At 38.5% G+C, this 25,213-nt stretch overlaps 1 protein-coding gene and 1 pseudogene across 1 annotated transcript in view; one reads left to right on the forward strand and one right to left on the reverse strand.

The window, feature by feature from the left end:
- The window catches only part of RTN4IP1 (reticulon 4 interacting protein 1), a 116,046-nt gene that overhangs the window by 42,063 nt on the left and 48,770 nt on the right, over positions 1–25,213 (forward strand). The window contains exons 5-6 of the mRNA XM_006881175.1: positions 924–992; positions 2,910–3,034. Coding sequence (XP_006881237.1) covers positions 924–992; positions 2,910–3,034 — 194 coding nt within the window. The remainder of the gene's footprint in view (positions 1–923; positions 993–2,909; positions 3,035–25,213) is intronic.
- LOC102866391 lies at positions 3,597–3,979 on the reverse strand (annotated as a pseudogene).

Below are 25,213 nucleotides of genomic sequence, written 5' to 3' on the forward strand. Positions count from 1 at the left end.
CTGGGTAGAGTAGAGGGACAACACAGGAGGGGAAGACCCTCTATGAGATGGATTGATTCAGTGACTGGGGTAATCGGGATGGGTGTGTCAGAGGCAATGTGATTGGCACAGGATAGAGCAGGGTTTAGGGCTGTTGTACATAAGGTCGCTATGAGTCGCAAACGACTCAACGGCACATAACAACAACAACAAACTGTTTACATAAATTACCTCATTTAATCTCTATGGAATGGGCACAGGTAGATCCATTTTACAGATAAGGAAGGTGAACAGTAGAGAAGTCCATTATTTAATAAAGAGCTAGATCCAGGATTCAAGTCCCAGAGCCTGTGTTCTAGTTAGGTAGTAAATACAACAGAATAGACTGTCATCTGCTTCCAGTTTTGTTTGCCTTGATAAATCCAGCATGAACCTAAGTTTTAAATGTTTCTACAAACAACTTGCTGCCATCAAGGTGGAAGCGACTCAGAGCTGGCCTCTTGGGATTTTCTGTGGCTGTAAGTTACATGGGAAGAAATTTCCCATCTTTCTCCTGTAAAGCATGGATTTGAACTGCTTGCCTTTCAGTTGTTGGTGCTACTCCTTACCATTTGGCCTCTATACTCCCTAATAAAAGTATGTTGTTGTTGTTGTTGTTATATACAACTGAGCTGAAATGGACTTACATCTCACTGTCTTCACAGGTTTTCAGAGACAGTATATCACAGGGGAGGAGATTGCTCATCTTTCTCCCATGGAGCATCTGATGGATTCAAACCGTATTCCTTTGGGTTAGCACTGCAACTCCTTACCACTAAGCCACCACCAGAACTCACTGAATAAAGTAAAGAATGTGGAAATAACTACTTTGCTTCCAGTGCATTGTCATGCTTAGCTTTGGTTTAAAGATAACTGTGTTTCTAATAAAGATGTGTATATTTCAGGTGTGGGCTGCAGTTCCTCCCTGGAAACAAGGCACTTTCTCAGAGTTTGTTGTGGTCAGCGGAGATGAGGTAACTCATCAATTCTATGTTGCAATGTCATTAGAAAGTATAAATAAAGAATGAAAAAATATACCTGATGTAAATGATTTTTTTTTATACTGGGCTCCTGTTATATAGATAGTTTTCGAAGACTTAAAGAATATACATTTTTGAAATATTAACAAAGTATGGGATGCCATTTGATAACACTACTTGCTAGAGAAGTTGTCTTTGCAAGATAGAGTAAGCATTTGGTGTGAGATCTAGAAACTTTGCTGTGTATCTTTGTTATTGAAATCAGATGTACCAAAGGGATAGTAAGGATTAATCCTAAGCAGTTGCTTTGAGTGTCAGACCCTTTTGAATAAATTTAAATAGAAAGCTAATAAAATATGGCCAAGAGACTTGATTATTTGAACAGAGAGAAAGATTTTAATACTGAAGAAATTGACTATGGAAATTAGCTGAAGAATAGGAACAGATAAAATTCTTGATAAGTGGAAATTTAGAAAAATGACCTTTTAGTAAATAAGAATAAAAGGAAAAATAGGTGGTCTCAATAAAATAAGTAAATAAACTTGGATTTATTTTAGTCAGTACTAAACAGATTTATTGCCTCTGAACACCCACTGGAGGGTCAGCTATGAGTTGGTTCCAACTCGATGGCACACAACAGCAATAGGGTTAATAGTGAGTTCTGCTGGCCTGGTGGTAAGAAAGAGTGCTACAATCCCAAAGCACACAATTCTAATCCACCAACTGTTCCATGGGAGAAGGATGGGCAGTCTTCTCTCATGTGATTTACTGCCTCAGAAAAACCATGAGAGGGTTAGCTATGAGTTGGTTCTGACTCAATTATACATAACAACAACAGTAGGATTAACAGATGTGGTCTATTTATAAGGAATGACGTAGTATAATAACATGCGATGACGTAGACTGCATAGAATTTCTGTGATGTAGGTTCAGCTATTTAGATAGTATTTGTTTGGGATAATTTTTACAGAAAGAAATGTAGTAAACACAGAACTGTGGCTGTAGAAAGAGCCAGGTCAATGTGGGTATGATCATGCCTGACCTTTACTGACTTCACAAAGGGGGACTGTCCCTATCAACAGCATCAAAAACACGAAACCAATTTCTGTGAGATCAGACATGTCTTCTATGCTCCTATGCCTCTTTCTACTCATCTCAACCCAAATATTTCTGCTTTACTGGGTCCAAAAGCCAACGCAATAGCTCATAGACCCCACAGAACCATATTGAGGACATTGAAAGATTACAATCTAGGTTAGTAGCAGAATACAGTCAGGGCGGCTTCCAAAATGTACTCACAGGCACCTCAGCCTTGAGCCTGGTGGCTTTTAGATCAGTGTTACAAAGTTCTTAGTCCTGTGAATGATGACATTCCACCCATAGTTGTCCAACAAACTTTGGCAAAGGCTCTTAGCTGTGGTTTCAGTGGTGTAGCAGTCCCAAGGATCTGTCTCACATTTGGTCTAAGGCTCTATGTCTCATGTCAGGTTCCTGGTTCTTCTCTGTGGCTGCTATGGCTGTTGGTTTTATAGGCCCTCTTGCTTGATCTTTTCCTGGTGATGAGGTTTCTTCTCTTCTCCGCTGCTGGTAGGAAGATCTAATTCTCTTACTGCTGGATTGCTCAACTTAATGTTGAGACATGCCAATTTCCTTGTGATTGATGAGACTAACTAATCCCTTTGTGCATTGGTAGATAGCCAATCCCCTTGTTGATAAGTTAACATGCCCCATTTGCATATTCCCACCCATTTACATGGCAAAGTAAAAATTATGGCTAGAAAAGTCATATGGAAAGACAAGCTCCAGAGTGGCTTATCTGTGAAAATAGATTATCTCCTTTAAAGGTAAATGTACTTACTTTTGTACAAAGATTTGTAAATTATGCTTGTTTTTTATTGTTTTCCAATTTAGGTCTCTTACAAACCTAAATCACTCACTCATAGTCAAGCTGCATCTTTGCCATATGTGGCTCTCACAGCCTGGTCTGCCATAAACAAGGTTGGTGGCCTGAATGACAAAAATTGCACAGGAAAACGGTAAGTGTCAGTGGTGATATCTAACCCCCCTCCCCGTTCTCCTATAAGATTATTGCAGTAGATTTTCCAGGAGCATTGATATTTCATCATGTACAAGCATAGAATTATGCTAATACCGAAAATAATTTATAAGAACTCTATTTGTATCAGTTTGCAATTTCTTTTTTTTTGTTAAGAAAATTTTCGTGGTTTTATTGTGTTATGAGGCATTGAAACATCTGAACAAATCAATATTTAGGCAGTAAGGCAGCTGCTTTCTTCTTCACTTCTTTGGGTTACTAGAGCAACTTGTCAGTACATTAAAAAGAAAGAACAAAAGACAACCTTTTGCATTAAGTGGTTCCAAGGCATGTGCTAGTACAACACAGACTTCACCTGTTAGATGCAACTAGTCTAGTGTCCAAACAGCACTGTTAACACCTCGGTGGCAGCAGCGCACCGCACCCACTCCCACCTTGGCCCTGCTTGTTTGTGTATGATTTTTGGAGCATCTGGAGGAGTGTGAATAGTATCGGGAAAAGGAGGGAGGAGGAAACAGCATTAATGCCTGGCTGGGACGAGGTCAGCCGAAGTTGTGCAGAGAAAGCCTGAACATATCTTTGGTGTAAATCCAAGCATCATTGATGTTCTTTAACAGGAACATCTGGTGAAAGCCCATGATGGGGCCTTCATCGACTTTGAGCTGGCCCACAACCATGCTGAGGATATAGTTATCTGGCGTGGGCTGATGGTCCTGCATGTGATGCTGTGCTGGATTTTTTGGAACAGAAGGCTAGACAATTTCTCCATAATGACAGCTTTCTCCTGGAACTGTAGTCCTTCCCATGTAAGGCATGACATGTCAATATAAATTACACCTACTTGGACTCTGTCGTTATCAAATAACTGGTAGTAATGTTGAATGAAGCTGGATCCAATCTGTTCCCAAACTGGCTTGTCTCTCATTATGGAGTGTCGCCCAGCCTCCGTGAGACCCAAGGGGCTGGCATCAGTTTGCAATTTCTTAATCTCATTCTCTTGATTCTTAGGTCAATCGAACATATTTTTAAATTGAGATATGTAAGTGAGTTTCAAGAGTCTGAATCTTATAAAATAAAATAAAATAAAATTTTGGATGTGAGTCTTTGGGGAAAAGATCTAGTTTCCTAAAAAGTTAAGAATCATTCTATAAAGTTCCTAAAGAGTACTATCAACTGGTATTTTTCCTGCTCTAGCCAGCCATAAGTTGCTCTCATACTTGCAGATTTCTATGTAAATGAGATATAAAAAAACTTTTAAAAATTGGTGAATATATTTTAATTCTCATGGCATTAATGCTTGATACCCTTAAGGTCAGTTCTAGTACTTTTTCCTTTAATGTACTGAGTGTATTAGCAACAATAGAGTAAATAGAAATGTCTTGAAAGTACTTGAGTTCATCTCTAAATTCTGCCACTTTCTAGGTGTATGACTCAATGAGTCTTTTCTGTGAGTTTAGTTTGAAGAATAAAATGAGGTGATACCACACTGATGGTACAGTACATGTATCACTTACTGAAGAAGATCAAAGACTGCAGCCTTCAGTATGGATTACATCTAATATCAGGAAAACAAATTAGACCAATAGTCCCATGTTATTTTCTATTTAAGCAGTAAGAGTCTGGAACTAGGAAACTGGACCTTTGGGCCTGCTTTCCATGCTGTCACTAAATAAGTAGCCACAAACATTTTCTCTTAAGTATGAAACAGGGTTATGGACAGTGATTTGAGAAATTGAAGTTCTATACTTCAAAAGGTGATTACACTGAATGATGACCTTCACTGACGTGCATTCTCGTGTTTGTAGTGTAAGTGTTTGTCCCTGAGCTGCAGTGAGAGTATTGGCCCTTGATACCCCTGAAATTTCAGTTCACTGAAATTACTACACATAAATAATAATAACTGCCTGTTCTTGTTACTGTGTGCCATTTAATTGGAACGAAATCAGAGCTAACCTTTCCAGTGGCTTTTCAGAGGCTGTAAATCGCATGGGAGGGGATTGCCCATCTTTTTTGGTAGAGCAGCTGGTGGATTCGAACTGCATGACTTTAGGTTGACAGTGCAGCTCCTTACCACAAGGTTACCAGCGCTCCCTACTAACTGCCTTTGTCTAATTAGTTGAGAATCACAAAAATGTAAGCATAGTTTTAAAATTATAGTTTCTTAAATGAAGAATTATTATAGTACTTAAATTAAGAGGTCCCAGAATCCAAAGAGGCTTTTATCTCTTATCGTTTGACTATTCATTATGATTCAAACTCAAAACTCATTCCAGTGGAGTTGCACTAGATTCATAGCTGCCCCTCCAGTGGTATCTAAGACTGTAAATCACATAGGAGATTGTCCATTTTTCTCCCTTTGCGATTGGTGAAGCATATTGTATTTTGGAAGGAATACGCAGAGTCACTGTATCAAATAGAATTGATTGACACAGAACCATTTCAGAGAGAATATGATCAAGAACCAATGGTAACAAGGAAAAAAGTTCAGGCTGCACTGAAGGCACTGGCACATCAGAATTGATGTGATACCAGTTGACATGTTTCAATAAACTGATGCAGCTTTTGGTGTGCTCGCCAGTCTGTGCCAAAGAACTTGGAAGACATCTGCCTGGCCAGCTGACTGGAGGAGATAATATTTGTTCCCATTTTCAAACAAGGCAGTCTGACAGAGTGTAGAATTTGTCAAACAATATCACTAATATTGTTGTTAAGTGCCATAGAGTTGTCGGTGACTCATAGCGACCCTATGAACAAAAGTCCTCAACACTTTTGACTCATCCTTTCTCCATGTTCATAGGGTTTCTGGAGGCAAGCTATTACAGAAGTGGATGCTACTCCTGCTTATAATCACTAATATTACGTATAAGTAAAATCTTACTGAAGATTACCCAAAATTGGCTAGAAAAGTATAATGACAGAGACCTGTCAGAAACTCAGGCTAGATTTAGAAGAGGCCATGGCACCAGGGATATCATTGTTGATGCCAGATGGATCTTGGGTGAAAAAAGAGAATACCAAAGGGTGTCTATTTGTGTTTTATTTGACTATGCAAAAGCATTTTATTTTGTGGATCATAATAAATGATTAACATTGAGAAAGAGAATCCTAGGACACTTAGTTGTGCTCTTGTGGAAATTAAATATAAACCAAGAAGCTAGAAAACAGAGCAAGGGAACTCTGTATAATTTAAAAATCAAGAAAATTGTGTGTCACAGCTATATTCTTTCTCCATATCTATTCAGTCTGTATGCTGAGTAAATCATTCAAGAAGCTAGACTTTATGGAGAAGAATGTGGCATCAGGATTGGAGGAAGACTCAACAACCTGCCTTATGCAGACGACACAACTTTGTTTGCTGGAAGAGAGGAATACTTAAAATGCTTGCTGTGGAAGACCAAAGACTACAGCCTTTAATGTGGATTACACCTTAACATCAAAAACCCAAAAATCCTCATCACTGGGCCAGTCAGTAACATCATGGTACAAGGAGAAAAGACCAAAGTTGTCAGTTATTCATCTTGCTTGGCTCTACAGTCAATACCCTTTGTACCAGCAGTCAAGAAATCAAGATGTATTGCATTGGGAAAATCAGCTGCAAGGACTCCTTCAAGGTACTAAGGAGCAACAGTGTCAGTTTAAAGATTAATGTGCCCCTGTCTCAAGCCATGATCTTTTTATTTATGTACTATGCATCTGAAAGATGGACATTTATTTAATAAGAATGAAAGAAGAATTAATGCCTTGCCTTCTGGTGTTGGAGAAGAGTGCTGAATATCCAATGGATTGTCAAAAGAATCTGTCTTGGAGAAAGTTCAACCAGGATGCTACTTAGAGGCAAAAATAGTGAAACTTCATCTCACAAACTTGGGGCATGTTGTTAGAAGAGACCATTCCTTGGAAAAAATATCAAGCTTGGAAAGGTGGAGAGTCATTGAAAGAGAGGAAGACTCTCAACAAGATGGTCTGGTATAGTGACTAGCAATGAGCTCAATATGTCAGAGATGGTGAGGATAGTACACGATAGGACAAGGTTCAGAGCCATTGTTCATATGGTTGCTGTGAGTCAGTCAACTTGAAGGCCCTGAACAACAACAACAACAACAACAACAACAAGCTAAATATGGGGCTTTGGTGGTGTAGTCTGTAAGTAATTGCACTGCTAACCCAGAAGCTACACCTCACTGCAGGTTCAAATCTACCAGTGGCTCTTTGGAAGAAGGAAGGGCTATCTCCTCCATTGTAGTTTAGCCATTGTGGATAGCCTCATAAATCCACTGTATGGTCATCTATGAGTCTATTCCAACCCAAGAAGAATGAGTAAAAGATTTGTGTGTGCATACATATGCATATATATAGTCTCTCACCTCCTGGCCCTTCTTGTTCACTCTGCAGAAAACAGCTCAGAGTTTATTATCAAAAACTGACAGTGTTTTTACCTACTGTTGTTATGTTGTTGTGTACCATTGAGTCTAAACTGACCCATCGCTAACCCTCTGGAAGGGTAGTATATTAAAAAAATATGTTGTTGTTTTTGTGTACTGCTGAGTCACCTGCAACCCACAGTGACCTTATGTACAGCAGTTATGAACCCTGCCCTGTCCTGAGCCAATCTCACTAATTCCGACACAGCAACCCCCCATTGCCCCAGTTACTGTATCACTCCATCTCATCTGGGATCTTCCTCTCCTCCACTGTCCCTCCACACTTGTAAGCATGATGTCCTTCTCAAAGGACCGGTCCCTCCTGGTATGTGCCCAAAGTATGTGAGATGGAGCTTCAAAATCCTAGCCTTCAAGAAGAAACTTGGTTTCATCCTCACTAAGACAGACCTATTTGTTTTCTTGACAATCCATGGTATGTTTAAGACTCTTATCCAGCACCACCGTTTGAAAGCATCAATTCTTCTGATGCATAGCAAGTAACTGCAAAGACCATGGCCTGGATTAGGTGCACCTTAGTGTCTAGACTGACATCATTACTTTTTAGTACTCTGGAGAGATCCCAGACAGCAGATTTTCCCAATGCAATTTTTCTTTTGAGTTCCTGACTGCTGATGCTAAGAGTGTTGATTGTGGAGCCAAGCAAGTTGAAATTGTTAACAACCTCATTCTCTTCTCCATCTATCATGGAGCTGCCTTTTGGCCCAGTAGTGAGAATCGTCATCTTTTTGATGATGAGCATCAATCCACATTGAAGACTACAGTCCTTGATCTTCTGCAGCAAGCACTGCAGGTCCTCCTCAGTTTCAGCAAGCAAGGTTGAGTCATCTGCATAACACAGGGTGTTGATGAGTTTTCCTCCAGTCCTGATGCTGCATTCCTCATAAAACCCTGCTTCCTGAATGATCTGTAGTGTATATAGATTGAAAAGGTATGGAGACAGGATGTATCCCTGACATACTCCTTTCCTAATTTTGAACCATGCAGTTTCCCTGCTCTGTCCTGAAGACTGCTTCCTGGTCCAAGAATAGGTTTCTCATAAGCACAATCAAGTATTCCAGGATTCCCATTCTTCTGAGAGTTAGCGACTGTGTTTTGATCCACACAATCAAATGCCTTTGTGTAGTCAATGAAACCGACATTGCTCTGGTACTCTTTGCTTTCTGCCAAGATCCATCTGACATTGGCAATAATGTCTCTAGTTCCATGACTTTTTCTAAATCCAGCTTGTATTTCTGGTAGTTCTCTGTCAGTGTACTGTTTTAGTAGTTTCTAGTGTAGGAAGGTCTGGTGACCTAGTGGTAGGAAAATGTGCTGCAATCCTGAAGGCACACAGTTGGAATCTACCCGCTGCTTTGCAGGAGAAGGATGGGCATTCTCCTCCTGTGCAATTTACTGCCTCTGAAAACCCACCAGGTTAGCTACAGATTGATTCCAATTTGAGAGTACTCAGCAACACCACATACATTTGACTGTTTGTTGGTTTTGGGCTGCCTACATCATGACATTGGCTACTGCTCATGGTATTTCCTAAAGATTAAAATGTGTACTAGCTTATAATAACACAAACTGAACATGTTGAGTGAGATTTTATAAAATTTCTTTATGACAAATAGCTTTTTTCAAATAAAACTTTCTAAGGGTTTGGTGATACTTATTTTTCCTTTCTTTTTTTGATAATTTTTTTTCTGCAGCAACTGAAAGTGAGCGACACAAGGAGTAATATAAACTTGAGATGGTAAATGACATTTTTGCCCACACGATTGTGTCACTAGAAAGTATCACATGAAATAATTTCCTTGTTTTTAACACCATCATTGTTCCTTTGTGACTTATTTGGTAGAACATATAGGTAACTTAGGGCTTTCAAGATTAATAGGATTTTAACAAAAGAAAAATAATGTTATACCTGATCTTTTTTCCAGTACAGTATGAGCTGATGGTTATATTTATTGGAGTGTGTGATCGCTTGAATATTTTATGCTCTCCCTAAAATTCCTCTTTTGCTGGAAAGTTGTGCTCCTCTATTTGATAGAAGTATTAAGACACTAAACAGGTCCCCCCCTTCACAACATACATTTCACTTTTAAATTGTGTACACTTGCAATTCAATGCAGTGAGTTAGGAATATTTTTCAGCTTTTTTGACATTATGTTTTATTACAGTAAAACTTTGTCATATAAGTATAAATTTAGTATCTATTTAATTCTCTTTGTAGAGTTAGACAGGCACAAACTTTAAAAAAAAAGATAATAATAAAAAAAAAGCACATGCTTGCATTGCAGTTAAAATGGCTGTCTACTGTCTTTCTTCCCCCCACCATCTGTTTCTCCCCTCTCTCCATCTGCACCACCCTGTGGACTTTGGGTTTTCCTTTGCACGTAACTGAGCCATATAAAGAAAAACCCTTGCAGATTCTTGCATAAACAAATCATGAGGTTGGAAAGAAAAAGAGAGTAAGGGTGGAAGGTCTGAAGCCTATGATGCAAATGAATCTTCAGGGTACCCCTGAGGACCTCAGTTAAGAATAGTTGAAAATTCTTACCCAGCAATTTGTATTTCACAGATTAGTTTTCTAGGTGAGTAAGGTAACCATCCTCTGAGGTTTAGAAGCCACTGACTCTTCAATTCACTACAATCTACCTTCCAACCCTGCTATTCAACTTGCAGGGGTTCTCACCAAGGTCATGGCTGATTAAATTGCTGAACCCCAAAATGCTTCTCAGTTCTTATTTCACTTTAACTTCTCTTACATAGTTTGCACTGTTGACCACCTGTTTTTTCATAATTCTCATATTTTCCGTGGTTTTAGGTACAGCTGCACCTTTAGTTACTCTTTGACGTTTTTGACCATTTCTTGTCAATTCTCAAAGCCTTCCTTCCTTTTCCCTTACTCTTTTGAGTGTTTCCAGTGTTCCACTCCATCCTTCCTTTCTTCTAGGTTATCCAGTTTACTCCTTGTTATTTTTATGCCCTCAGGTCGACCCTTACTCATAGCAAGTCTAGGAACAACAGATCTGTACTTTACCCTATCCTGAACCATCCTCACCATCTCTGATATGTCTGTTGTTACACTCTGTGCCAATGCATCTTGTTGAGTGTCTTCCTTTCTTTCTCTGACCCTCCACCTTTCCCATCATATCTCTTTCCAAGGGTTGGCCCCTTCTGATAAAATACTCATAGTATGTAAGATGAAGTTTCACTATCTTTGCCTCTAAGGAGCACTGTGGTATCACTTCCTCTAAGATAAACTTGTTTGGTTGTTTTTGGCATTCCCTGGTGTATTCAATACTCATTGCAAACACCACAATTCAAAAATTCTTCTTTGGTCATTCTTATTCATTGTCCAACATAGGATGCAATGGAAAATATCATGGCTTGGACCAGGTACACATTAGTCTTTAAACTGACATCATTGTTCTTTAGTACTTTGTAGCGATCCTTGACAGATTTTCCCACTCTAACATGTCTTTGATCATTGGTGTTTAGTGCCTCAAACTAAGATGATTTTGAAATTCAGATGGAATTGATTCAAGATCATTTGTTCCTGTGGACTTATTTTCATTTTCTTGGCCTCAATTTGAACTTGCATATGAGTAATTGGTGGTCTGACCCACAGTCTGCCCCTGGCCCACTTTTGGCTGCCAATATTGAGCCTCTCCAATGACTTCTTCACAGACATAGTCAATTTGATTCCTATTCAGTCCATCAGATGAGATACATGTGTGAAATTGTCTTTTTTTTAAAAAAAAATAGATATTTGTAATGAATAAGTCATTACAAATACAAAATTTAGTCATTCTGTTTCCAGCCTTTTCTATCTATTTCAAGCCCATATTTTCCAACTACTATTCCTTCTTCACTGTTTTCTACTTTTGCATTCCAGTCACCAGTTATCATTAATGCATCTAGATTGCATGTTTGGTCAATTTCGGATTGAAAGATTTGGTAAAATTATCAAAATTATTAGAAGCATATATTTGAATATATAATAGTTGTATATTGAGCAGATGACACAACCTTGCTTGCTGAAAGTGAGGAAGATTAAAGAATATAGTCTTCTATACAGATTGCATCTCAATGTCAAGAAAACAAAGAGTCTTACCACTGGACCAATAGAGACGAAATTCAAACTGTCAATAGCTTCATCTTGCTTGGATTCACAACTAACACCCTTGGTTCCAGCAGTCAGGAAATAAGGAGACACATTACACTGGGAAAATCTGTGGTTAGGGACCTCTCCACATTATTGAGGAATAATGATGTCAGTTTGAGGACTCAGGTGTGTCTGATTCAGGCTATAATCTTGCTGATCACTTGCTATGCACTGAGAGCTGGACAGTGAATAAGGATGACAAAAGAATTGATGCCTCTGAGCCATGGTGTTAGAGAAGACTACTGAACATCCCATGGACTGCCAAAAGAACAAATAAATATGTCGTGGAGAAGGTACAGCTGGAGTGCTCTTTGGAAGCAAGAATTATTATTAGGTTTTGCCTCACATACTTTAGGCATGTTGCTAGGAGGGGCAATTTCTTGGAGAGGGACATGATGTTGAGAAGGGAGGAAGGTTGGTGAAGGTGAAGAAGACCCTCGGCCGGGTGGATTGACACGGTGACTGCTACAATGAGCTCTTGTGTATCAGCAAGTGTGAGGATGACACAAGATAGAAAAAAAGTTGAGATCTTTTACTCATAGGGTTGCGATGAGTCGATAAGTTGTACTTGACTCAGTGGCCCCTAACAACAACAACAACAACAACAACAACATGTTTTCACATCTTTTTGATTTCTTGACTGCTGCTACCATGGCTATTGATTGTAGAGCCAAGTAAAATGAAATTGTTGACAATTTCAGCCTTTTTTTCTCTCTATCATGATGTTGCCTGTTGGTCCATTGGTGAGGATATTTTATTTTCTTGATGTTGAGATGTATTCTATATTAAAGCTTGTAGTCTGATCTCTTCAGTAATTGCTTCAAGTCGTCTTCATTTTCTACAAGCATAGTAGTGCTATCTGCATAAAGCAGATTGTTTTTGAATCTTTGCCAATCATGATATCACATTCTTCTTCATATAGTCCAGCTTCTTGAATTATTTCCTCAGCATATGGATTGAATACATTTAGGGAAAGGATACCACCCTGACACACACTTTTTCTAATTTTAAGCCTTTTAGTGTACTTTTGTTGTGTTTGGGCTACTGCTTCTTGGTCTATGCATAGGCTTCCCAAGTGCACAGTTAAGTATTCTAAGATTCCCATTCTTTTCAATGTTACCCATGATTTGTTACAGTTTACACAGCCAATGCCTTTGCATGGTCAGCAAAAAACAAGTAAGCATCTTTCTGGTATTTGCTTTTTTGTCAAGATCCAGCTGACAGTCTCAATGATATCTCTCATTCCAGGACCTCTTCTAAGTCTAGCTTGACTTTCTGGCAGTTCTCTGTTACTGTGCTATTACAACTGTTGTTCATTAATTTCAGCTAGATTTTACTTGCATGTGATATTAATGATTTTGTTCAATGATTTCAACATTCTGTTTGATCACCTTTTTTTTGGAATAAAAGCAAATATGGATCTTTTCCTGTCAATTGACTATGTAGCTTCCAAATTTCTTGTCACAGGTTAGTCAGCACGTCCAGGGTTGCATTTTTTTGGTGAAAACTTATCCATTTGTATTCCATCAAGTCCTGGGGCCTTATTTTTTATCAATGCCTTTAATGTAGCTTGAACTTCTTTCATTACCATTTGTTCTCAGTCACATGCTACTTTGTGGAATAGTACAATGTCTACTAATTTTATGTATGTATGTATATATCTGTGTGTGTGTGTGTGTATGTATGTATGTATGTATTTTCACTTTCTAGAGCACTTTTTTTGCAGATCTGGGAGGACAGAGAGAATTCTTCTCAAACCATTAGTTTTTATACTTGGGTTAGATACTAATTTACTTAACAATATACTTTTGTTAGTAAAGTTACAGAATTTCTGCATTTAAAAAGAACAGTTTACTAGTAAACAGACAACTTAAGAAATACTGTACATATGACTGAGAAACAACAGTTTTTAAAAGATAAATGCTAATCCAGGAAAGACTTACTTCTCTTCCTGGTAAACAGGCATCTTAAGGCACAATTTACATATGACTGAGAAAAACAATTTCAAAGAGGTAAATGCTAATCAAGGAAAAATGCTTTTCTTCTTCTAGTAAATGTTGTTTTTAGTGACCGTATGTACAACAGCCCTAAACTCTGCTCTGTCCTGTGCCAATCCACTGTCTCTGACACTCCCATCCTGATTACCCCAGTCACTGAATCAATCCACCTCATAGAGGGCCTTCCCCTCCTGTGCTGTCCCTCCACCCTCCCAATCATAATGCCCCTCTCCAAGGACATGTCTCCTTACAACATGTCCAAAGTATGTTAGATAAGCCTCAGAATCCTTGCCTCCAAGGAGCCACCTGGTTTAACTCTTTCCAGGATGAATCTGTTTGTTTTCCTAGCAGTCCATGGTACTCTCAATACTCTTCTCCAACACCCAGCTCAAAGGCATCAATTCTCCTTCTATCCTCCTCAGTCATTGTCCAACTCTGTGATGCATAACAAATGATACTTTACATGACTAAAGAAAGGGAAAGAAATTCTAAGGCAAGGTAATTTTCAGGCTGCAGGTAACATTTTTTTTTTTAGTACAGTGTCTTCATATTCCATTTTCTTTTGATGATTTCTGTATCATTCAATATTTTGCCTATAGAATCCATCAGTATTCCACCATGAGGCTTGCTTTTACTCTTCAATTCTTTAAGCTTGAGAAAAGCCAAGCATGTTCTTCCCTTTTGGCTTTCTAAGTCCAACTCTTTGAACGTTTTTTCTTCTAAACATCTTATTTTGTCTTCTCAATCTGCTTTTTTAAATCTTCTGTTTCTCTTTTATTTCAGCATTTCTTACCTTTGTTTTGGCCTCTCAACTTTGTAATAGTTTCTAGATCTCATCTGACATCCATTTTAGTCTTATCTTTCTTATCCTCATAATGACCTTTTGTTTTCTTCATGGATGACATCCTTTATGTCAGTTCACAACTCATCTGGTCTTCAGTGATTAGTGGCCAATGAATCAATATATTCTAAAGAAAGGTTTTCAAATCCATGTGGGTTAGACTCAAGATCATATTTTATTCTTGTGGACTTGTTTTCATTTTCTTCAGCTTTAATTTGGACTTGCACATGAGTGATGATCTATCCACAGTTGATGCTTTTCCTTGTTTTGCCTGGTGATACTGAGCTTCTCCATCCACTTTTTGCCTACATATAGGCTTTCTGATTCCTATTAGTACATCAGATGAGGTCCTTGTGGTCCTTGAGGTCCATGTTTTTAAGAAAGATAATTTAGCTATGATTTTCATAAGCCAAACTTTGATTATCCCTAAACTCTGCTTACCCCACCACTGCTTTCCACTTTATCACTCTGGTTTACACTACATAAAAATTAAGCTGTTGTCAAATTAGGGACCATGCCTTCCAACTTTCTTTCACATAGTCTTTTTTTTTTTTTTAATTTCAAGACATTTCAAAATTACTTGTACAGTGCAGTTTAATCATTAACCCTTACAACCTTGTTTGGAATTATTTTTCACAGCCTCCTTCACTACCCACATATTCCAGTGATGGGTGCTTTTAAAAAGAATGAAGACTGGATGAAATTTGAACTTATTCTGAGCATTTGTCTTATATGCATATAGGGAAACCACTTTGATTTCAGAAAAAGCAAGTAGTCTGAAGAAACTAGGTACAATAAGGCTTATTAAATACAACAGGAGGGAGAAATATAGAAAAGCTACCACTGGCTTATCCTAATAGGATTGAATCCTGCTCATAACATAGCCATAGCTTTTGAAATTCAAATTTAGTAAGCCTACATACAGGATAAAAGGATTTGCAACTTTGGGTGAAAGAAAAGTCACTGGCAGATTAATTTTGGTGAGAGGTATTTCTTTTTCCCAAATGATTATTTGCTTGAAATCAAAACAATATCTACTATCATTTTCTTTCTTTAACAGTGGCATAATACTCAATCTTATCACAAAATTATGACCTTTACATTATGATGTCAGTAAGAATTGATTTGGCAGGAGATTAGAAGAATATTGTGCCAGGATGTTGTAGTTGTTAGGCGCTGCAGTGTCAACTACAACTCCTGGCAACCTTAAGAACAACAAATGAACATGTTTTCAGAAAAACACAGTTCTGCTACATGGAGATGAGGGTCAAAGTGGGAAAGGCAGAAGTTTTACATCATGCATCCATATAGAGATAGAGATCCCTAAATCTGCTTCATCAAAGGCAGGTTCTGAAGGGATATTTTTATGTTAGATTAAGGGTGAAAGGAAAAGCTCATGCTTATTCATCACTTTTAAGAGAGAAAAACATTATTTTTAGGCAAGGAGAGATTATGCAAATTAATAGGATTACTCATTGGCCTACAACATAGTATCTTTCTGGTTAGTTATTTAGTTATCTCAAAACATGCTGGTTTTCCTTCTTCAAGATGGTATCTATCCTGTTAGGTGCTGAGTCATCATGCATCATGTTCTTTCAAGGTGACTGCCCTCTAAAATGTCAATCACACGGCACTTGAAAACTCTTAGCTGAATTAAAGGTTGTACAATGAGTCTGTTCCACACTGATGATCTAAGATAGGATAAATTGTGGAAGGAAATCAAGGATACCTCCCATGAAGAAAGCAAAAGGTAAAAGGTCATCTGAAAGACTGAGGAGAAAGACCAAAATGAATGTCAGAAGAAACTGAAAATCGCAAAGGAACATTGAGAAACCCAAAAAAAAAAAGGAAAGAATTGTCAAAATTAAAAGAGATAAATAGTAGATTTCAAAGGGTAGTTTGAGAGTGAAACTCACTCAGCATTTCTCAAGGTGAAAGAACAGAAAAATAAATTCGTACAACAATGAATGAATGAATGGAAATCCAAAGCCTCTGTAAATTTTTACTGAAATTAATAATAAATTTAAATTTAAAAAAAATTAAGTTAGAGTAAGGATGGCAATGGATTTATAACTGCTCATGCTAACAACACTATATCGTGGCATGGAGGAGGAATAGTGGAACTGTATCCACATTTACAATATTCTTCTTACCAAAACCATTTATGGAAAATAGGAACTGCACTGGAACATGTATCTCTGGATTGGAAATGATCATATTGTTAGTATTTCTAGCCTTAAGCTTAAAAGATTATAATGTTCAAAATTATTTGTTTAAAATTTCCCCTCTTTTAACAACTGGGATCTAGAGGGAAGAGAAAAGACCAGAGAATGGCCAAAAGTATTGGGGCAGCTATTGCTGCCAGTTTAGGGCCTGTGTCAGGAGAAGGAAGTCTTACTCATAAACAGTGCCACCCAAAGGTAATAAAGGAGTCAGAATTGCTTCCACTGTGAAAAGCTGGGCTGCTTCAGTAGACAGTGTCACAGACGAGAGCCACAGATAGGCAAGGGAGTAGAGAGGAAGCTCCCACTCACTTGCTTTAAGTGTGGATCTGAAGGACACTTGGCCAAGGGTGGCCCACATCAGGTCCTCATGGCTGAGAGTACTGACAGGCCCCAGCTCCCAGCTGGAAACAAAGGAGGATGCTTCAACGATTTAGATCCTCCCAGAAGAGCTGTGGGTGAGCATTAACATTACTGGTAAGTATATTCATTTTCTCCTGGACACAAGAGCCTACTATTTGGTCCTAAAAGCCTTCTGAGGTCCCAACTCTTCTCACTAGTTCTTAGTTATTGGAATTGACGGAAAACTTCATAAGCACTTCCTTACTTCACCTCTGCCTTGCATGTGGACTTCCGAGGTGTAAAACAACCCAGTGGTAGATGGAATTTGCTCTGACTTAAGAACAATAAATGACATAGTTGAGCCTCTACTTCTTGTGGTTCCTAACCTTTATACTATAATAGACAAAGTGCTAGTCAATAGGCCTTTTATTTTAAGAACTACCTTCCCTCTGTAACTTGATTTGTGCCACTATTAGAACCTCTACTTGGAATATTATTGCTTTTTAATTTTTGACTCATGTACTTTTAACTTGTTAGTTAAATTTGTGTCTTCTAGGCTGCAACACTTTCATGATACATCTTCAAGGATATGAACATGTATGGCTAAGCACAGTTGATAACAGTGCATCTAAATTCCAAAATCAATCTCCACAGTATTCTACATGTTTCCTATTGCCATAGGGACCCTTTAGAGTAGTGAGAGAAGATCTTCTCCCTGAAACCTACAGCATCCCTTTTTAGCAGGAAGTATCTAAGTATCGTCCCTTTTCCTTATGAATCAGGGTGAAATCTCTCTCAGGGAGGAGTGATAGGGAATGGCAAAGGACACACTGACAAAGGAGATTAATCAGATCTGGCTTTGACAAGCACTAGCAATTGGACAATTAAAACAGACTTTCAAGGGAGAAAAAAAAGAGGAATGAACTGGGGGGTGGCGAGAGGGTAGAGAAAATAGTGCAACAATGAATGAATGGAAACCCTAAATCTCTGTAAATGTTCATTAAAATTAATAAAATTTAATTAAAAAAAAAAGAAAAAGAAATTCAAACCTCCCGTTGTAATACAGGAGGATGTCATGGGCAAAATCCTGAATGATGCAGGAAGCATCAAAGAAAGATGGAAGGAATGCACTGCATCATTTACCAAAAAGAATTGATTGACACACAACCCTTTCAGGAAGTAGAAACTTATCAAGGAGCAATAGTGATGAAAGAGGAAATCCAAGCTTCATTGAAGGCATTAACAGGAAAAAAAAATAAGGCTCCAGGAATCAATAGGATACCAACTGTCATGTTTCAACAAGCATGCAACCATAGATATGCTCACCGGCCTATGCTAGGAAATTTAGAGGGCAGCTTACTGGCCAACCAAGTAGAAGAGATCAATTTTTAAAAAAAGGTGACCTAACAAAATGTGGAAATAACTGAACAATATCACTGTTCCATGCAAGTAAATTCTTTCTGAATATTTTTTAATAAACCGCCACAAGAGTACATCAGCAGAAAACTGCCAGAAATTCAGGCTGAACTTAGAAGAAACCATGGCACCAGAGATATTACTGCTGCTATTAGGTGGATCTTGGCTGAAAGTGGACAATACCACAAAGATGTCTATATGTGTTTTACTGACTATGCAAATGCTTTTTTTTTGCCTGTGTGGATCATAACTGACATTAAGAATAGGAATCCCAGAACACTTAAATGTCCTCATTCAAAACCAATTCCTAGATCAAGAAAGAACCTGCTGTCCAAACAGAACAAGGGAACATTGCATGGTTTAAAATTAGAAAAAATTAGGTATGTGTCAGGGCTGTATCCTTTCTCTATTCCTAGTCAATCAGGGAGTTCTGGTGGTTTGTTGTTGTGTATTGTAGAGTTGGAACTGACCCATAGCTGACCCTCCAGCCAGTTTTCAGAGGCACTTAATCACACAAGAGAAGATTGCCCATCCTTCTGCAGAGCAGCTGGTAGCCTTGAACTGCATGCCTTCAGGATTGCAGTGCAGCTTCTTGCCACTAGGCCACTACAATTCCGGTGACTTTGTGAGTAGGCATTACTCTGCCAATGCAAAGATATGCAGTTTGAATCTACCAGCTACTCCAAGCAAGAAAGATGAGCAGCCTCCTACCATGAGATTACTGCCTCTGAAAACTCACTGGAGGGTTAGCTATAGGCCAGCTGCAACTCAGTGATTCAAAGAACAGCATTTAATCTGTATGCTGAACAAAAGAAGAATATGGTATCGGGATTGGAGGAAGACTCACCAACAACCTACATTATGTAAATGACACAACCTTGCTTGGTGAAAGTGAGGAGGATTTAAAATACTTGCTACAGAGGATAAAAAACCTTCAATATGGATTACATATCAACATCAGGAAGACAGTAATCTTCACCATGAGGCCAATAGACAACATCATGATAGGTGGAGAAGAGAAAGAAATTGTCAATTTCTTCTTGCTTGGATTCACAATCAATATTAACACCAGCAGCCGGGAAACCAAAAGACATATTAAAACTAAGAAAGTCTGCTGTCATGGACATGAAGAGCAATGATGTTAGTTTGAAGACTAAGGCACCTGATCCAAACCATGATCTTTTCAAGTACTTGCTATGCAGCTAAAAGTTGGACTGTGACTAAGGATGACTGGAAAAGAATTGATGTCTTTGCAGGAGAGTGCTGAATGGACTATCAAAAGGTCAAACAAAAATGTCTCAGTAAAGGTTTAGCCAGGGTTTTCCTTGGAGACAAGGATGATGATACTTCATCTCACATACTTTGGGAACATTGTTAGGAAGGGCTAGCCCTTGGAAGAGGATATTGTACTTGGAAAAGTTAGAGAAGGAGTGGAAGACCCTCAACGAGATTGATTTACACAGTGTGCTTGAGTGTATCAGAGGTGATGAAGATGGCACAGGGTAGGTCAGGGTTCAGATCTGGACTCCATAAGCTGTTGACTTAGTAACATTTGACAACACAGTAGTAGCGTTTGGAAGTACTCAGGCTACTCACAAAACCTGTTGTTCTGAACTGTCTTGGGAAAATAATTCTGCACATAAAAATGGGAAAATAGGAAAGTCTATGATTCAGAGCAAACCTAACAGTATTTCTGTTAAAGCTTAAAACAGTTCAAGTTTTCCTTCCTATTCAATGAAAAGACCATCTTTGATACAAGATCAGAAGGGCTTATGTTAGCAGAAAGGGAGTGATGCTCCACTGTAATAACTGTCAACAGAGAATTTCAACTTGATACGGAGGTCTTTCTTAAAATTTCCTAGACAAAGAGGATAAAGGGCTCCAGACTGATAGGAGGTCTCTGTTAATTTCTCTTTCTAGTCTAAATGGACATTTCTCCCCTTTAAAATATTAAAGTAATATTAGTTTCTTATTGAATTCTTGCCTACCAGGCACCATCCTCACAACGTTGCTGTAACTGTGTCAATCCATCTCCTGAGGGTCTTCCTCTCTCTTACTGGCCTCTTTTTCCCTTGCCTGTTTTCTTTTTCCTTACTGACAACATAACCCCAAAATGTCAGACTGTGCTTCACCGTGTTTGTCTCTAAGGAGCACCTTGGTCGCACTTCCTCCAAAATAGATTTGTTTGTTCTTTTCGCCAACAATGATATAATCAATGTTCTTCATCAAAATGATAGTCAGATACTTACAAAAAAAAAATGGTAGTCCGAAGGTATCAATAATCCTTCAGTCTTCCTTATTTATTGTCCACTTTTCACATAAATATTCAACAATTTGAAATACCACAGTTTGTTGTGATGCACAGTCAAATACCTTTGCATAGTCAATGAAATACAGATAGATATTCCTCTAGTACTCTTTGCTTTCAACCAAGATCCATCTGACATTGGTGATCATGTCTCTAGTGCCACGGTCTCTTCTAAACCCAGCTTGTATTTCTGGTAGTTCTCTGTCAATGTACTGTTCTAGTCGTTTTGGATAATCTTAGCAGGATTTTGCTTGCATGTGATATTAGTGATATTGTTTTATAATTTCCATACTATCAGATCACCTTTTTTTGGAATGGGAATAAATATGGATCTCTTTGAGTCAGTTGGCCAGGTAGCTGTCCTCTACATTTCTTGGCACAATGTAGTGAGCATGTCCAGGGCAGCATCTGTTTGTTGACATATGTCAAATAGTGTTCAATCAATTCTTAGAGCCAAAACCAAAAAAAAATTGGGTTTTTGCCAATTCCTTCAGAGCTGCTTGAACTTCCTCCTTCATCCCCATTGCCTCTTGATCATATGTAGTTTATAAAATTCTTCTCTGTCAACTCTTTTTGGTACAATGACTGTACTCCTTCCAACTTCTTTTAATGCCTTCTGGATCACTCAATATTCTTCCCATCGTATCCTTAAGTATTACAACTTGAGGCTTGAGTTTATTCTTCAGTTCCTTCAGCTGAAGAAATGCTGCACAATTTCAGCCCTTTTGATTTTCTGACTCCTGCTCTATGCACTTCTTTTCATTATAATACTTTGCTTTGTTTTCCAAGTTGGCCTTTGAAATCTTCTGTTCAGCTTTGTAACTTCTTGATTTCTTCCCTTTGCTTTGGCTTCTTGGTGCTCTAGTGCAATATTCAGAGTCTTTTCTTTTTATTATTATTATTAATTTTAATGAAAATTTACAGAGATTTTGGGTTCATTGTTGCACTTTTCTCCCTGCCCACCTCTCCCCCCAACCCCCAGTCCGTTCTTCTCTTTGAAAAGTAAAAGAAAAATTCTTTCATTGTTCGACAATCCCTTCCCCTAAGTCCACTCCATTATGCAGCCTTCGTTCTGGTCAGGGTCTCTTCTGACATACATCTTGTTCTTTTCTTCCTCCTCTGTCTTTGTAATGACCTTTTGCATTGTTCATGGATGATTTTCTTGATATCCCCCCACAGCTCTCTGGTCTTCATTCATTAGTGTTCACAGCCTCAAATCTGTTCCTAAGATGGTTTTTAAATTCAGATAGGATAGACTCAAGGTTGAATTTTTATTCCTGTGGATTTGATTTAACCTTTAGCTTTAGTTTAAATTTGCACATAAGTGGTTGATGGTCTGTTCCACAGTCTTCCACTGGCCTTGTTTTCACAGCTGATACTGAGCTTCTTCAACAGTTCTTTTCACAGATGTAATTGATCTGACTACTGTGCATACAGTTAGGTGAAATCTATGTGTAGAGTTGCCATTTATGTTTCTTATAAAAGGTATTTGCAATAAATAAGTCATCAATTGTACAAAATTTTAATATTCTCTCTCCAGCCTCATTTATGTCACCAACTCCATGTTTTCTGACTCCTGATCTTTCTTCCCTATTCCCAATTTTTGTATTCCAGTCAGCCGTTAATATTAATGCATCTTGGTTGTGTGTTTGATCATTTACTGATCAAAAGTTGGTAGACATCATCTATTTCTTCCTCTTTGGCTCTGGTTGTTGGTGCATATAAGTGAATGACAGTGGTTCTTTAATGACCTTATTGTTAAGTGCCTTTGAGTCGTAGGTGACTCATAGCGACCCTATGTAGGAAAGTCTTCAACACTTGTATGACTTTAATCCTCTCTCCAGGTCCATAGGGTTTTTCCCAAGCTATTATGGAAATGGATGCCACTCCTGCTTCCAGTGCAATAATAGCTCGAGATTGCAATCATGGTATCAATCCACCTCATATCGGGTCTTCCTCCCTTGAGCTGTCCTTTCACCTTTCCAAGCCTGATTACCTTTTCCAAGGACTAGACCCTCCTGGCCACATGCCAGTAGTCTGAGCTTTAAAACCCTTGCTTCCAAGGAGCAGCTTGGTTTCACCCTCTCCAGGACATTATATACTATGTTATATTATAGAACTTCTGGGATCTCTCCTAAGAAGCTGCACTGCAGTGTCACAAGGATTGATTCCCCCAGTTGCTCTGTGGTTGAAGGATGGACAATTCTCTGTACAATTTACTGCATCTAAAAACCCACTGGGTAGAGGGTTGGCCATGAGTTAGTCCAACTTGATGACACAAAACAACATTATATTATGACAGGTGTAAAATGAGGGTAGGCAGAATGAGAACCACTAAGTATGATTTCTACTAACTCCACAAAGGAGAACTGTCCTAGTCATCAACATCCACAGTACAAAACTTATTCCCATAAGGTCAGATGTGCCACCCACCTCCTGTACAACTTTCTACTAATTTCAAGACTCATTTTATGCCTCTATTGAATTCAAAATACACTGACTTTATAGAATCATACTCACAGTTTTGGGATTTATTAAAGTTAATTGGACTATATTAATTCACATTGACTCAGGTTCAAGGTAGAACACAATCCCCTCAGTCTAGACAGCTTATCAAGCGTAGTTGCAGGCCCTTTGACCTTCAGCCTCATGGCTTAGGTTAATGTTACAAAGTTCTCTTAGTCTTGAGAAAGAGGGAACAAATAATGAATACTGCATTAGAACAGATGAGGAAGAGAACTGTTTAAAAGCAATATATGATTAGGTATTATTGTCATGACAGGAGTCCAGAATGAAGACTGGGCAGTGGAGTGCACTTGGGGAGAGGGATTGTATAACAATGAAAGAATTTTTCTTTTACTTTTCAAAGAGAAGAGCGAATTGGGGGTCGGGGGGAGTGGGCAGGGAGTAAAGTTCAACAATGAGTGAATGGAAATCCAAAGTCTCTGTAAATGTTCATTAAGATTAATTTAAAAAAAAAAAACAACAACACACACACCAAAAAAACTAAGTTCTCTTAGTCTTGCCTGTTACGACATCTTCTCTTAGTCCTCCAATAAGCTTGGGGTGGAGGCCTCTGCCCTTAGCCAGTAGCAGTCCCAGATCAGTTTTGTCTCAGGTTAGTCTCTGTTTCTCTGCTGACTCTGCTGTTGTTCTTGTTTATATCCTGGTCTGGCTGGTGCAGGAATCTCTGGCCCCAAAGGATTTGTACTGCTTCCTCTTCCTTCTTAGTGTTAAGATTCCCAATTTCTGCTGCTGAATCTACTTGACAATTGTTGAGTCTACCTAATCATTTTGTGGACAGTCTGACACACGCCATTGCATGATTCTCCCCATCTGTGTGACGGAATCATGAGTAATGGCCTAGGAAAGCCATTTTAAATAAATGGGTTTAAATAAACCCACTCTTGTTTCTCTTCAGATCATATAAATCTTAAATAACAGACTAATAATACCACACAGGTAAACTACACAAGGCCAACTGATTTAAGCATGCATATCTAACGACTCAGTAAAACCAAGTAGAGTAGTAGTCATCCAAATAATTGAGAACTATAGCTTAGCCAAGTACATGTAGAATTAACAATTGGAGTGTGGAAAAAAAATATGTTCTTAATTGACTGTGATTAAAATATTTTACTTTTGCAAATTTTGCATATGTTTTGTGAAAACATATGTCCCTGCAGATTTATTGCTAGAGTTCCTCTCAGGGCTGTGCCACTGAGGGATGTTTCAGCTCCTTTACCTTCGAGACGACTCTACCTTCATGATGCCCCGATTGCTGCTCATTATAGGTGTCCATTCCCCTACTTGCTCCTGCACCCGACTGAAGGAATCAGTGATTTTGGGAGATGTGTTCTCAGTATCTAGAAATGAAATTCTGAAGACATTTCCCACCAAACCATTACGTATGAGCTTCTTGGTGTATGGCTAAAGAGTACTGAGTTTACAATGGACTGCCAAAAGAACAAACAAATCTGTCTTAGAAGATGTGCAGCTAGAATGTTTCTTAAAGACAAGGATATTCTAGTTCTTTATAAACTTACTTAAAATCTCAACAAAATGAAAACATTAAAGATACTTTAAAAAACCACAAACGAGGATAGTGAAACTGTCTTACTTACTATGGTCTTGTTATCAGGAGGAGATCAGGTCAGTCCTTGAAAGGACATCATGCTTGGAAAAGTAGAGGTTCAGCAAAGGAGAGAGAGATCCTTTAGAAGATGGATTGACATAGTGACTGCAACAATAGGCTTAAGCACAGAAGGGATTGTAAGGATAATGCAGGATCAGGCGTGGTTTTGTTGCACTTAGCATCAATGAATTGGAGTCAACGACTGGACTTTTCTTACCACCAGTCTATCCCACTCGAATTTCAAAACCATCTCAGGAATAGGTTTGAGGCCTTGAGCACCAGACCAAATGAGCTCTGGGAGGA

The sequence above is a fragment of the Elephantulus edwardii genome, unplaced genomic scaffold (assembly GCF_000299155.1).
Source record: "Elephantulus edwardii isolate Elephantulus edwardi_28Jun2011 unplaced genomic scaffold, EleEdw1.0 scaffold00013, whole genome shotgun sequence".
In the NCBI taxonomy this organism is placed as follows: domain Eukaryota; kingdom Metazoa; phylum Chordata; class Mammalia; order Macroscelidea; family Macroscelididae; genus Elephantulus; species Elephantulus edwardii.